This window comes from Oncorhynchus kisutch, linkage group LG23 (genome assembly GCF_002021735.2).
Source record: "Oncorhynchus kisutch isolate 150728-3 linkage group LG23, Okis_V2, whole genome shotgun sequence".
Taxonomy (NCBI): domain Eukaryota; kingdom Metazoa; phylum Chordata; class Actinopteri; order Salmoniformes; family Salmonidae; genus Oncorhynchus; species Oncorhynchus kisutch.
Window position 1 is genome coordinate 11,958,436 of NC_034196.2, and position 15,548 is coordinate 11,973,983.

The window sequence follows — 15,548 nt, forward strand, 5'->3', positions numbered from 1 at the left end:
TAGTGACACACACACACACACGTACATACATACTTATCATAGCCATGCTCCACTCCACAGTATATTGGGAGTAACATTTTGACAAAGGAAAGAGAAAGTTAGTCAGCTCTGTTTGTTCTCTCCCTGGTACAGCTTCCTTTACCGTGATACAGTTTCCTAGGAAACGCATGATAGTGCTGTCCATATAGTGGATGTGGTGACAGACTGGCTCAGAGCATAGGACCATGGGAAGGAACGGGTGGGGCGGGGAAGGCCCTCCCACTCCACCTGCCCCCATGGATCCCCATGGTAACCCCTGTAAACAACATTATTGTTGAATGACTCGTCAATATTTCTGATGGAAGAACTTGTTTCAGTGACTATATAGGTCTGTATTTAACAACACATCCATTTATACACAAATATCTCTCCTTTTTTGTCTTTTATTCAGCCTAACGTTGAGTTTTCCCGTGTGTTCATTTCCCCTGCTTTCGTTGCACAGTTCTTTGTTTTCATTGTGCCATAGTGCTACCTAGTGGATCCTCTTAGTAACTACACCTACTGTACAGTCACTGATACAAAGACAATAGCGCAACCTGTACATAAACAAAGTGTAAGACTGTCATTATTAATATTAGCTGTTATCATTCATGTTGTGTATTATTACATTGTTTTACACTTATTTTTTGTTGCTTTTTATTCTGCAATTATTTACAATTTGCATATTTAGTTTGAAATGATTATATTTGGGTTTATATTGCGCTATCAAGGGTTTGCATGTTAGGCCATGAAACCCGTGATGCTGATACAAGGAACTGTCTGAGAGGTCAATGAGAGGTCAGTCAGGCAAGTCATCTCTCACTCACAGCATGCCAGTCAGCATAGTCAGAGAGGAAGCGAGAGGTTCCACTCCTGTCAAAATCTGTCCACGCGGGAATACAGCGGTAAGCAGACCGCCTGCCTTCCCGCCTTTGGGACAACGACTCCCATTGTTAGGGTGGAGACTTGAGCATCTAGTCATTATATACAGATCTCTGGCATAGTGGAACATCGCAATCTGCTCTCATCATGTATGGTCCCCTGATGATGACCTTGTCCAAATGAGACAGAACCAGGGTAGAGGAAGAGATGGGAGTCTGTCTTCCAAGGTGGAAGATGTGTCGTTTGTTGATAAACAGACGGTATATTTTTTTAGGACTGATGCAGCCTGATACGATTGCCTTTTACCAAATAATTGATATTGATGTAAAATTCTGCGCTAATGTTATGTCTGAATACCTGTAATCTGATTGTTTCACATAAACAGATTACTAAATGACAACATACACTGAGTATAACAAACATTAGCAACACCTTCCTAATTTTGAGTTACACCCCCTTTCCCCCTCAAGACAGCCTCAATTCGTCGGGGCATGGACTCTACAAGGTGAAGAAAGGGTTCCACAGGGATGCTGGCCCATGTTGATTCCTATGCTTTCCACAGTTGTGTCAAGTTGGCTGGATGTCCTTTGGGTGGTGGACCATTCTTGATACACACGGGAAACTGTTTAGCATGAAAAACCCAGCAGCGTTGCAGTTCTTGACACAAACCGGTACGCCTGGGACCTACTACCATACCCCGTTCAAAGGCACTTACATATTTTGTCTTGCCCATTTACCCTCTGAATGGCACACATACACAATATAAGTCTCAGTTATCTCAAGGCTTAAAAATCCTTCTTTCACCTGTCTCCTCCCTTTCATCTACACTGATTGAAGTGGATTTACACCCTTCAGAGCCTGGATCCTCTCTAGGTTTCTTCCTAGGTTCCGGCCTTTCTAGGGAGTTTTTCCTAGCCACTGTGCTTCTACACCTACATTGCTTGCTGTTTGGGGTTTTAGGCTGGGTTTCTGTACAGCACTTTGTGACATCGGCTGATGTAAAAAAGGACTTTATAAATACATTTGATTGATTGATTGATTTAACAAGTGACATCAATAAGGGATCATAGCTTTCACCTGGATGCCCCTGGTCAGTCTATGTCTTGGAAAGAGCAGGGTTCTTAATGTTTTGTATACTCAGTGTACACTAACAGTTACTGTTGACTGTCAGTGGGGGGAATGGAAATAGGTGAAATCATGTGAACTTTGACAGATTATCAAATTATTTATCTTGCAAAGAGGGGAAAGCATTAAGTATAAGGATTTTATGATAGCATATTTGTATTATACGATAGCATATTTGTATGTGTACAATAATTGAAGATAACTGTCGACCCAACATTCCTTGAAAAGAAGCAGCGCTGACAATAGTCGTTTGATTAGTTTTGGTTAAAAAAAAACAAATATTGACAGTTGTGTGAGCATTTTCCTAAAGCCGTCTATGCAAACTTTGCATCCTTTATATAAAAAAATGTATGTACTGAAAAGTGCTAGCCGTTGCATTCCATCGTTCTCCTGAGGCTTCATGGGTAATATTGTATGTATAGTGAGGATGTGGCCAATTCTGTTCTGGCATTCATCATGTTACTTGCAAATGCTTGCATTTCCTCTGTTAAGTTCCTGTACAAAGTGTAAGAAAGAATTTTTAAAACTAATAATAAATTATATTTATATGCAACACTGAATGCAGAATCCGACTCTTCTTTTCCACTTTCTGGTGGCTTTCTCCGTTCAATCTGTATTGCTGAAGCATTGGGGCGGCAGGGTAGCCTAGTGGTTAGAGCGTTGGACTAGTAACCGAAAGGTTGCAAGTTTGAATCCCCGAGCTGACAAGGTACAAATCTGTCATTCTGCCCCTGAACAGGCAGTTAACCCACTGTTCCTAGGCCGTCATTGAAAATAAGAATTTGTTCTTAACTGACTTGCCTAGTAAAATAAAGGTAAAATAAAAAATAAAAAATGACAGATTGTGTGACAGAAATGTGAAGGTAATTTCCGATTGAGAGGACATACAGCGTTCACCATGAATGCAGTCTCCACTAACGCGGGGACATTGCCTTTAAATATCAATTAGGCTGTAACTCTGAACTTCCGCGACACGGATTGAATAGAGGCCTAACACTAGCTACCACAACCTTAACCCTAGCTTCATGTCCCCAGATCAACCCCAAACCTAGCCATAACCCACATTTTGGTTGATCTTACTTGAATCTATTTATCCTGCTTTTCTCTTTGGATTCATAAGGTGTAGGATTCCTGTAGGATTTTTCTGCAGTTTTCCTGTGTGTGTGTGTGTGTGTGTGTGTGTGTGTGTGTGTGTGTGTGTGTGTGTGTGTGTGTGTGTGTGTGTGTGTGTGTGTGTGTGTGTGTGTGTGTGTGTGTGTGTGTGTGTGTTGTGTGTGTGTGTGTGTGTGTGTGTGTGTGTGTGTGTGTGTGTGTGTGTGTGTGTGTGTGTGTGTGTGTGTGTGTGTGTGTGTGTGTGTGTGTGTGTGTGTTCGTTTGTGAGAGAGAGAAATTAATTAAATCTAAAAGAGAGACGATATGGAGACTGACAGCATTTTATTAGGGAATGTTCTCCTGGTCCACACACACTCTCTTATACACATATATACAGATTAAATAAGGCACATAACATAGTGGACACTCAGTGAGTTATTCTGTACACAAGTCAAAGGCAAACAACCCAAACATATTTAACATTATTATTAAGTCCATCATTATCAATACATTTCAACATTGTTATTTACAATTCAATTCTGTGAGAGGGAGAAAACGAGAATATTATAGTAGCAAGACAACCATGAGTGAGTCCATCTTATTGGCATGTCTCAGGTAGCCTGATTAGGGCAATTCCACATGAAGTAACTCAAGAGTTTTCACTTTAAAATGTATGTCAAACAAGAAACACACAGTCACAGTCTGTTACCAAATGTAGCATCTGCACTGTTCTTCAAGTTAATGTGTTTTTGTTACATTTTAAGTGGAAGTTGATCAAATGTGTCCTTCCGTTGCATGGTTTGTTTAACTTTGCAATCATTGGCTTTTGTTTGACATGCATTTGAAAGTAGAACATCTGATTCTCAGCATCACTCTGTTACCATGGAATTGCCCAGTAACATCACTCCCATGCTTTTTAATGAACCATCAGCTTCATCAGAATCATAACATAACGATGACCCTTTTCTCCTATCGTTAGTCCTTGATTAAGAGACATTTCGGGGGATTAAGAATGACTCCTTTGGATAGCCAAATGGCCAATATTGAAGCAATGTGTTTCCCTGGATGAATAGAACCAAATACCTGGGTTTGTAGGGTAGTGATGCTGCAAGAATTACTGAGTGATCGACTTCCCTTCCAACAGTATGCAGAGCTTTCTTTACCGTTGCAAAAAGATAAACAAATAGGGCCAGTTGCTGAAGCACAACGGGGGAAAAAACGGTCTTTATTTGAACTAGAAATCATAACCCTAGATAACAATGTCTTAAACATGGCATTAAGCTTCATGAACATTCTGACATTGTTCTGAAGGGTTTTGAAGGGGTTACTGTGGCTCGTTGTAATAAAATGTTACCGCCAAAACAAAACAATACTGTTATATGGCTTTAGATGCACAGAGCAGGAACTCCTCTTTCTCGTCCCTCTCTTGGCCATGAGGGACGGAGTGACTACTCCTCTCCTGCAGAGGGTACTGTCTGTCCTTGTGTTTTCCCTCACTCACACAGCCACTCCGCTTTCACAGAAAGCAATGCCAGACCAGACCAGACCGGCTCAGACCAGACTGGCCCAGAACAGAAACTGCCCACTGGGACTCTCTCTGTCTTGGCAGTGGCACGGGCAAGAAGAGAGCAGACCCTGAACCTGGGGAAAACCCACTCTTTCCCTCTCACTCACTCTTTCCCTCTCTCTCTCTCATTCTCATTTCTCTCACTTTCAATCTCTCTATCTCCTGCCTTGCCCTCCTCCCGTGGGCCTGGCAGAGTGGCCCTAGGCCAAGGACATGTCTCTAGGGGATGAGTGCCTCTAGGTGGCGGCAGGAGGAGCAGCAGCGTGTCACAGTTTGATGTCCTGAGACTCCGACATCTTGGCCAGGGTCTTCTTCACTCTCAGAGCAGTGAGGCGAGACGCAGGGTTGTGGGCCCAGCACTCCGTCATCAGCTTCCCCATCTGTCTGAGACACTGAACACACACACCCCGGTCAGATCAAACACAGCAGCAGATGAATGCGTATACTGAGGTCAAGCATATAACAGAATCACAAAGATTCTTCCTTACCTCATCACTGCTCCAGCGGTTGGCGAAGGAGGGTCTCTGTCTCTTGGTGCACACCACCTCCCTCATGTCTTCATAGGAGGGGTCAGAGGACACCAGGTCATGGTAGGGCAGCTGGTACTCCTCTACGATGCCTACAGGGCATGAGGTACATGGAGAGAGAGAGAGAGATGTTAGATCTTGACACTCATCACAAAGCCCACTGATATTGCAAACTACCGTAACGACTTTTTCATTGGCAAGATAAGCAAACTCAGGGATGACATGCCAGCAACAAACGCTGAGACTACACATCCAAGTATATCGGACCAAATTATGAAAGACAAGAAATGTACTTGTGAATTCTGTAAAGTCAGTGTGGAAGAGGTGAAAACAAGTATTGTTGTCTATTCAATAATGACAAGCCACCAGGGTCTGACAATCTAGATGGAAATTTACTGAGGATAATAGTGATAATGCCACTCGATAATGCCACTCCTATTTGCCACATCTTCAATTTAAGTCTACTAGAGAGCGTGTGCCCTCAAGCCTGGAGGGAAGCTAAAGTCATTCCTCTACCCAAGAATATTAAAGCCCCCTTTACTGGCTCAAATAGCAGACCAATCAGACTGTTACCATCCCTTAGTAAAATTCTTGAATAAATTGTGTTTGACCAGATACAATGCTATTTAAAGTAAACAAATTGACAACAGAATTTCAGCATGTTTATAGGAAAGGACACTCAACAAGCACAGCACTTACACAAATGACTGATGATTGGCTGAGAGAAATTTATGATAAAATGATTGTGGGGGCTGCCTTGTTAGACTTCAGTGCAGCTTTTGACATTATTGATCACAGTCTGCTGCTGGAAAAGCATATGTGTTATGGCTTTACACCTCCTGCTATAATGTGGATAAAGAGTTACTTGTCTAACAGAACACAGAGGGTGTTCTTTAATGGAAGCCTATCAAATATAATCCAGTAAGAATCAGAAATTCCCCAGGGTAGCTGTAGGCCCCTTGCTTTTTGCAATTTTTTACTAACGACATGCCACTGACTTTGAGTAAAGCCGGAGTTTCTATATATGCGGATGACTAAACGATGTACATGTCAGCCACTACAGTCACTGAAATGACTGCAACACTCAACAAAGAGCTGCAGTTAGTTTCAGAGTGGGTGGCAAGGAATAAGTTAGCCCTAAATATTTCTAAAACTAAAAGCACTGTATTTGGAACAAAACACTCACTAAACCCTAAACCTCAACCAAATCTTGTAATAAATAATGTGGAAATTGAGAAAGTTGAGATGACTAAATTGCTTGGAGTAACACAAGATTGTATACTGTCACGGTCAAAACATATTGATGCAGTAGTGGCTACGATGGGGAGAAGTCTGTCTATAATAAAGCGATGCTCTTAGCAACACTATCAACAAGGCAGGTCCTACAGGCCCTAGTTTTGTCACACCTTGACTACTGTTCAGTCGTGTGTCAGGTGCCACCAAAAAGGACTTTCAGAACAGGGCAGCACGGCTGGCCCTCAGAACAGGGCAGCATGGCTGGCCCTCAGAACAGGGCAACACGGCTGGCCCTTGGATGTACACAGAGAGCTAATATTAATAATATGCATGTCAATCTCTCCTGGCTGAAAGTGGAGGAGAGATTGACTTCATCACTCCTTTTATTTATGAGAGGTATTGACATGTTGAATGCACCGAGCTGTCTGTCTAAACTACTGGCACACAGCTCGGACACCCTTGCATACCCCACAAGACATGCCACAAGAGGTCTCTTCACAGTCCCCAAGTCCAGAACAGACTATGGGAGGCACACAGTACTACATAGAGCAATGACTACATGGAACTTTATTCCACATCAAGTAAATCATGCCAGCAGTAAAATTAGAAAAAAAAATACCTTATGGAACAGCGGGGACTGTGAAGCAACACAAACATTGGCGCACACACACACACAATACATACACATGGATTTAGTACTGTAGATATGTGGTAGTGGTGGAGTAGGGGCCTGAGGGCACACAGTGTGTTGTGAAATCTGTGAATGTATTGTAAATGTTCTCAAATGATATAAACTGCCTTCATTTTGCTGGACCCCAGGAAGAATAGCTGCTGCTTTGGCAGTGGCTAATGGGGATCCATAATAAATACAAAATACTGTGTCATCCCAGCTGAGAGAGTAGTAAGATGATACACAGAGTGGAAGGGGGTAAGATAACTGAACAGTAGGGGTGTAACGAAACACGTATTTATTTGGACCTCGGTTCGGTCCAAACTGTGAACCCAAATGAATATATATGAGTAGAAAAAAAACATTTCAGGCTATTCCGTTAAAACAACTAGAGCCTATGGACATGTTGTAATCAAAATTCAAATCTTAATTGCCGCACTTCAAATGATCCTTTTAGCCGTGTGTGGCACAGACGCTAGGAGATATCAAATCAATGGGAAGACAGAATTAAAATGACGCAATTAATAGTTAAAAGGGGAAGGATATGCTACAACAACCAACAGCCAACAGGTAGAGTTGTTGTTATTTGTAACTGTCAGACAGGGGGAAAGTGCATGCAGCCTCGCGAGCTAGCTTAGCTAACTAACCTCTCTCGGTTTGATGCAGTCAAGACAGGTACTACCAAAGACAGTATGACGATAGGCAGAAGCTGCTTCTCCAATAGAGATTTCTGATCACACTTGTAGGCGATCTCATGGCGACGCTGGCTAGCTAAGCTCATGCGCAGAAACACGTCATCAGGTCTAACGGTCGTCATCGGGTCTAACATGTTCAACTACTTGACATTGGCTCAAATCTAGGTTGTGCCTTTAGATTGAGAGAAAATTAACATCTAAGGAAGAATTTCCCCCTTTTGTCATTGACTTCTCAAACCCCGGCCTGGTCTGCTTGGTCTGTTTCGCAAGCATTATTGCCGGATGCCTCACAATGTTGCGCCTCTGAGGTATGAGGATTCTGTGTTATGCACTATAGCCCGTTACCATATATGTGATTGAATAGTATCTGCTGTTGGCTTGTGTGGATGTATGTATGTGTTATGCAACATAGCTGACTTGAAACATTGTTGACAGTTTCAGGGCCATGGGCCTTTCTCATGATGGAAAAATACAGAATAACATGAAGACAGGAACTGTGCAATGAGTTGGGGGGGCCCATTCAGAACGCAGTGTTGCGAGAACAAACGGTCTTTTGTTAGATAACAGGAGCCAGGTGCGAGATAACGGTATCCAGCATGAGCGCATAGATATTCTTCACAGCAACAGTTACATCTATCAACTGGAGCGCCTGTGTGCTGGGACCAGCTCTACGCCAACAATCAACGATAGGCTGGGTGAGTCTAAACCACGCCCGGTCTCTACTCTGACAGGCTGGCTCGGAAGCAGGAACTATTTCTGTCAGAGTATATTTATAATATCTTTGTCAGGAACAAGTCAGATCTCTGTTTGCCCTGCGAGGTGGGACAGAGAGCCCGTATATACGAAAATTGCATCTACCACTTATTGCTTAGCTAATAAAAATACATAGTATACAATCGGTGACTCAATGTCATATTTATCCTGATACCAGATTCGAATTGACGCAACTCTAACAGAGGTTAGAAACTCTGTATACTACGTTGGATGACAAATAACCTAGCTATCGCAAGCTAGAAGTTTACTAGCGTGAGTCGGCTTGGTTGGTTGCCTTCTCTCTCTCTCAGTCTCTCCCTCCATCCTGCTTGCTCCCTGTGTCACTCGCTCACATTACACACACCGCATAGCCCCTCAACCTCAATCTCCTCTCCCTCGCGTTTTATCAGCTTTAGTTAATAAAGTAGCTTAACAATTTACCTTTCTGCTGCTTCCCTCACTCGGACTGGGTCTGCATCCAACAAGGTCTATACGGAATGGGATTAGCTGTCCTCGGGTCTGTTTGTAACGGGTAGCCCATATAGAGACCTGGGGTGGGTAAGCCCCAGGTCCATTTTGGAAGGGGTCCAACATTTTGGACCCATGAAGACCTTCTACCCACTCTATATAAGCCTACCCAAGCCCAAGTTGTCAGTTAATTGACCAATGCACCCTGTGTTGCGCTTACTACAGATAGATGGACCTCCAGGGCCACACTCAGTTGCCAAGCGTTGCAGACAGAAATGCCATGAATAGAGCTGATGTGATTCCTTATTCTATATGTCAGAAAGGCATGTTTGTTCTAGACGGACTGTTTCTATCTGAACATTCCAAAACATTGCGTCCTGCTGAGTGGGAGATGAGAAGGACCGTGCTACAGACGTGCCCCCTTTATGAGAGTGTCTACAAAGTTTGTATACCTGATTGTGCGCTCATCAGGCATTATATGGTTCATGATCTATTCCTGGGTTAGTTTAGCATCTTTTTCCAAATGATCAAAAATGAAGTACGTCAATTTATTTTCCCGCTGTACTGAAACGAACCGTGACCCCAAAACCGCAATAAGTACCGAACAGTGGGTTTGGTGAACAGTTACACCCCTACTGAACAGGATAAAAAAAAATACTTTAAATAAGAAACATTTTTAATTGGCATTTTGGCAAACGTCTGCATGCACATGATCAAAGATCGTGTCAGTCTACTTCACATCTAAAAATTATATCAGACATTGTGAAGCAGAGCATTGTGGGCCGTGTCTGACCTCCAGATACGCAGCGCCGGGCGATCTCCCAGAGGATGAGGCCGAAGCTGTACATGTCGGCCATGATGTAGGACTGAAAGTGTTTCCTGTTCAGACTCTCGTCCAGCACCTCTGGGGGCATATAGCGCTTTGTGCCTACCCTGGTGTTGGGTGGGATGTCCACCTCGTTGGTGTCACTGAGAGAGGCAGGAGTAGGGAGAGAAATACCACATCTTTTCATCAACATTGCACCATTAAAACAACACAGTCGTTGCATTTCTGGAATGATGCTGATTTTTACCGGAGTGAAAGGTATAGAAACATAACAAAGTAGAACATATCTGCTCTATAAAGATGTTTCGTTATCTCTACATTCATGACCTGATGTATGTCAGATGTCCCTTTCCTGTCCTACCTGATGAATTTGACGGCAAGACCCAGGTCTGCGATGCAGCAGGCCCCATTCTTCTTTACCAGGATGTTCTTGCTCTTCAGGTCTCTGTGGGCGATGGCCGGCTTGCCCTGGGTGCCAAAGATCTCTGTGTGGAGGTGACAGAGGCCTGAGACTGAGGAGTAGGCCAGCCGCAGCATGGCCTTGATGTCTAGCGTGGTGGACTTGAGGTAGTCGTACAGAGAGCCACTCTCATGGTAGTCTGTGATCAGGTAGAGCTGGGTCCACGAGCCTGTTCCCTTGATGTCCGCTGCTATGAAGCCTGGGTAGGGAGGAGAAGGGGGGGGGGGGGGGCATTTAAAGGTAACTTCCGGTTGAGCCGACAAACGCAGTGTTTACTGTGAACATGGTGTCGTTGCCTTTAAATATAAATCCCGCTACAATGCAGATCTCCCTGCTACGGATTGAATCAAGCCAAAAGACACACACATGTAGAGATGCGATGCACGCAAGGAAGCACACACACACACACACACACACACACACACACACACACACACACACACACACACACACACACACACACACACACACACACACACACACACACACACACACACACACACACACACACACACACACACACACACACACACACACACACACACAACTCTCTGTCCTTACCCAGTATGTTCTCGTGTCTCATGAGGACAGTTTGGTAGATCTCTGTCTCTCTGAACCAGCTGGCCTCCTCGGTGGTGAAGAACACTTTGACAGCTACTCTCTCTCCTCTCCAGCGACCCATCCACACCTCCCCGTAGCGGCCCTTACCTATCTGCTTCACCATCTGAATCTGCTTGGCTATGGTGCGCTGCACCTGAGCACAGGAAAACACCCACACACCGTCGTCAGCGTCAATAAAACAATAATCGTCGTCAACAACTAAAGTGAACATTGTACTCGTCAAGATCACAATATCATAATCCTGATTTCTGCATCTAATTCAACATAACTAACCCACATCATAATCCTGATTTCTGCATCTAATTCAACATAACTAACCCACATCATAATCCTGATTTCTGCATCTAATTCAACATAACTAACCCACATCATAATCCTGATTTATGCATCTATTTCAACATAACTAACCCACATCATAATCCTGATTTCTGCATCTAATTCAACATAACTAACCCACATCATAATCCTGATTTCTGCATCTAATTCAACATAAATAACCCACATCATAATCCTGATTTCTGCATCTAATTCAACATATCTAACCCACATCATAATCACGATTTATGCATCTAATTCAACATATCTAACCCACATCATAATCACGATTTATGCATCTAATTCAACATAACTAACCCACTGAGAGAGTACCACTGTATTGCTGGACTGATTTTTCCATTGGTTGCTGATGTGTGTGATGTGCAGTGTTGAGCGCTCACCAGCAGGGGGAGTCCTGATCCTGATCCAGAGCTCTGGGACTGTTCTATTAGGTCCTTCAGAGACTCTCCAGGGGGAATGTAAGTCTCATCCTGCTCCAGACCAATACTGTAGTGAGGCCGGGACTCCTGACGCTTATACCTGGAAGAGACACATTGGTAAAGCCCTTAGTAATGATACTAAGGGCTTTATCCTTCTTCTTACATTGGTCTATGTTACCAATCTCCTCAGTGTGTGAGTCGGAGTCCAAGTCCATGTGTGTTTTCTCACCTGAAGTAACAGAAGACGATGATGAGCGCCAGGATGATGCTGCAGACTGTGACAGAGATGAAGAGAGCCATGTGGTGGATACTGCTGTCCACGTAATCTACAGGAGAGAGCGAGAGAGAGGGAGAGGAGAAGAGAGGAGAAGAGAGAGAGAAAGAAGAGAGTCAGAGAGAGAGAGAGAGCGAGAGAGAGAGAGAGAGAGAGAAAGAAAGAAGAGAGTCAGAGAGAGAGAGAGAGAGAGCGAGAGAGCGAGAGAAAGAAGAGAGTCAGAGAGAGAGCGAGAGAGAGAAAGAGAAGAGAAAGTCAGTCAGTTCACACATCCACAGAGCCAAACCTAACACTGGGGGTCAACTCAACAGTACCAGTTCCTCCATTCATCTGTTTATAACAGTTTAATTCCAAACCCTGCCAAATCTCAGAGATGGGGACAAACTCTCATTTTCCACTCTCCTCCCCCACATCCCCCCTTCTCTTGTTCCTCTTTCCCCCTTCTCCCCCTCTCAGTGTGTGATCGATCATATCCCCTTCCTGAAAAAAACAGATTGGGTGTCACACTGACATCGCCACGGCAACCCCTGAGGCCCAAAGCTGCTCTGGGACTCTAGCCTTTCTGCCAGCCTCCTGTCAATCATTTACACACACACGCACGCATACATACACATACACTTGAAGATAGACACAAGCGGAAATGATCTCACGGTATAATTTGCCGCGTTTGACAAATCAATTTGTTTTCGACTAATTTCTTTGATAGACGTAACACACACACACACACACACACACACACACACACACACACACACACACACACACACACACACACACACACACACACACACACACACACACACACACACACACACACACACACACACACACACACACACACACACACACACACACACACACACACACACACACACACACAGTGTTGGTGTCTAGCTAGAAGAGTGACAGATGGACAGATATCTCAGATCCGTAGCAGCGCAGGAAACTCAAGCAGGCCCTGGGGAGAGGCTGTCCTTTTCATTAGAGGGTGAGAGAACAAGCCAAGCCTGCCAGCTCCATTTCACCTGCCTCCCACTGTCTTCCTTCCAGCCTTCCCCTGTCTTCCCCCTGAGCAGCGAGTGCCACTCCAGCCAGCACTATACACTGTGGTTTGTAACAGTTTAAACTGTCACTACCCATCACACCCAAGTGCAGGTTGAGGGAGCCCACTCTGAAAGCCTCTTCCGCACAAGAGGACAGAGATTCCCTGTGTTGACTGGGTGGAATTCACTGTGTGTGACTGAGTGTGTTTCTTACCAGGGGCCCTCGGTGGTGGTAAAGTAGGATACAGGTCTTTATTGCAGAAGTCCTGGTCTGTACAGCACTCCAGAGCCCTCCTCTGACGGGCATTCCCTGTGTCCTGTTGTGACCCACCATAAACACACAGTTACATCTACACAACTCTAATTACTAGACAACAGTTTGAAGGACTGCAGATGCACCATCTTTATTTGTTCACTCATTTTGTGGCTGGGAATGTTCCTGCACGGCAGGAAATGCAAACTTGTCGTGAACTAGAGGTTTAAAAAAGGATTCTACAATTTGTAATTTCCGCTTTAAAATATCAGACTTGATTTGCCCTAACAAAAAATGTATCAATACCTATATATAATCCACATAATTATTTACATTTCTTGTTGCTGCAGGACCATTTTCCTGCTGTTGCAAACTGGCTCAAATGAAGATACTACATCTGCATAGGGTATTTACAATGCTGCTTGTTGATGGCGAGACAAGGCTGGCCTAACACATTGCTTTCATTGTAGAGGTAGTGTAGTTTGTTCAGGTCTGATTTGAAGAGATTCATTTGAGAAGTATAGTGAGTCATAGAGGGATGATAAGGACTTTACAAGAGCTTATAAAGCTGGTTCAACTGCACTTCTACAGTGACTGCCTGCACTTGACGGCGTTCACATACACACACCGCACACACACTGCAGACTTACCCTGCACTGAAACTCCGAACCCACCAGCCCCAGACACCCAGAGGTCAGCACAGGGAGACTTCCTTCTTCATCTTCCACCATGGTGAAACAATAACCATCAGTCCTGAAGAGATACCGTGATCATCAACATCTGTGCCCGTTCCACAGGCAAACTTTCAACATAATATATTCATCATGACTAAAACTCACAGTGCTCTGAGAAGGTTGTATCGGCAACCACAATCACATGTAATAAACACTCCACGACGTGGATGGAGACAGTGGGCATGAATCTGTCTGTAATTATGCTTGTAATTCAATACCTCATCACTGTCTGAGTTCATATGTTCCACGGTGGCTGTGGCACAGACACCAGTGTATTTTCTGTTCACGGAATTAGAGTTTTACAGGATAGCGACCGATATGAGGAATTGCCTCTGCTGTGTACTAATTAATGCAAGCTAATTACACATTAGATATTAGACACAGTGGATTCTAAGATGGTCTGAAAAAGACGTCGACCGTGTCAACAGGGTTGTAATTTTGTGGAATGTGTGCGCGTTTGTGCGTGTGCCTCTGTGCGTGTGCCTCTGTGCGTGTGCCTCTGTGCGTGTGCCTCTGTGCGTGTGCCTCTGTGCGTGCGCATCTGTGCGTGCGCCTCTGTGCGTGCGCCCCTGTGCGTGCGCCTCTGTGCGTGTGCCTCTGTGCGTGCGCCTCTGTGCGTGCGCCTCTGTGCGTGCGCCTCTGTGCGGTCGTGTGAATCATACCTGCAGGTATTGTTGGTCGAGTCTTCAGGACAGTGGTGGTAACAGTGGCACCAGAGGATCCTCTGTGTTGGAGCCGGGGCTGTACTCCCACCGTTCTCCCACCTACTGTCTGACCGGTCTCTCCCAGGGCTCCTCAGTAACATGGTGTCCAACACGTTGGCTACAGGGACACGGAGAGGACAGAACAGGTTTATTAGTCCCAGGACCAGGACAGACCAAACACAGTTATATCACAGAGAGGACAGAGCAGCTTTATTAGTCCCAGGACAGACCAAACACAGTTATATCACAGAGAGGACAGAGCAGGTTTATTAGTCCCAAGACCAGGACAGACCAAACACAGTTATATCACAGAGAGGACAGAGCAGGTTTATTAGTCCCAGGACAGACCAAACACAGTTATATCACAGAGAGGACAGAGCAGGTTTATTAGTCCCAAGACCAGGACAGACCAAACACAGTTATATCACAGAGAGGACAGAGCAGGTTTATTAGTCCCAGGACAGACCAAACACAGTTATATCACAGAGAGGACAGAGCAGGTTTATTAGTCCCAGGACAGACCAAACACAGTTATATGGACACTGTGTCATTCAAACGGCTGCACCTACCTTGTAGTTAAACTTAAGTGCATACATAACTGAGGTAAATTCAAATTAAATCAAAGCTAGCAAAGTGACATTTTCTCCACTCTTCAACTCCCTCTTTCCAGACATGCTTGAAAAATCTAAATGCCTTGGCAACGTCACCATAGTAACGTAGCCACAGAAACGGTGACCATGTCTGGTGAAAGCTACCCTTCTGTTCTGTTCTGGCCTCAACTCAATGTACCTGCCTGAGACTGGAACAACACTGGTACACTTAATACCCTCACAAGAAAGAGCTTT

At 44.4% G+C, this 15,548-nt stretch overlaps 2 protein-coding genes across 4 annotated transcripts in view; one reads left to right on the forward strand and one right to left on the reverse strand.

The window, feature by feature from the left end:
• The window catches only part of unc5cb (unc-5 netrin receptor Cb), a 202,612-nt gene extending 200,027 nt beyond the window's left edge, over nucleotides 1–2,585 (forward strand). For all 3 annotated transcript variants that reach the window (XM_031802490.1, XM_031802491.1, XM_031802492.1), the window contains one exon: nucleotides 1–2,585. This exon is cut by the window's left edge and continues 307 nt beyond it. The gene's annotated coding sequence lies outside the window, so the exon portion shown is untranslated.
• An 857-nt stretch (nucleotides 2,586–3,442) lies between these two features.
• Nucleotides 3,443–15,548, reverse strand: part of bmpr1bb (bone morphogenetic protein receptor, type IBb) — a 109,027-nt gene continuing 96,921 nt past the window's right edge. The window contains exons 4-13 of the mRNA XM_020458469.2: nucleotides 14,662–14,821; nucleotides 13,916–14,018; nucleotides 13,227–13,329; nucleotides 11,925–12,021; nucleotides 11,657–11,795; nucleotides 10,881–11,073; nucleotides 10,221–10,518; nucleotides 9,827–10,002; nucleotides 5,173–5,303; nucleotides 3,443–5,076 (exon numbers count right to left, since the gene is read on the reverse strand). Of these exons, the coding sequence (XP_020314058.1) occupies nucleotides 4,951–5,076; nucleotides 5,173–5,303; nucleotides 9,827–10,002; nucleotides 10,221–10,518; nucleotides 10,881–11,073; nucleotides 11,657–11,795; nucleotides 11,925–12,021; nucleotides 13,227–13,329; nucleotides 13,916–14,018; nucleotides 14,662–14,821 (1,526 nt within the window). The 3' untranslated portion in view covers nucleotides 3,443–4,950. The remainder of the gene's footprint in view (nucleotides 5,077–5,172; nucleotides 5,304–9,826; nucleotides 10,003–10,220; nucleotides 10,519–10,880; nucleotides 11,074–11,656; nucleotides 11,796–11,924; nucleotides 12,022–13,226; nucleotides 13,330–13,915; nucleotides 14,019–14,661; nucleotides 14,822–15,548) is intronic.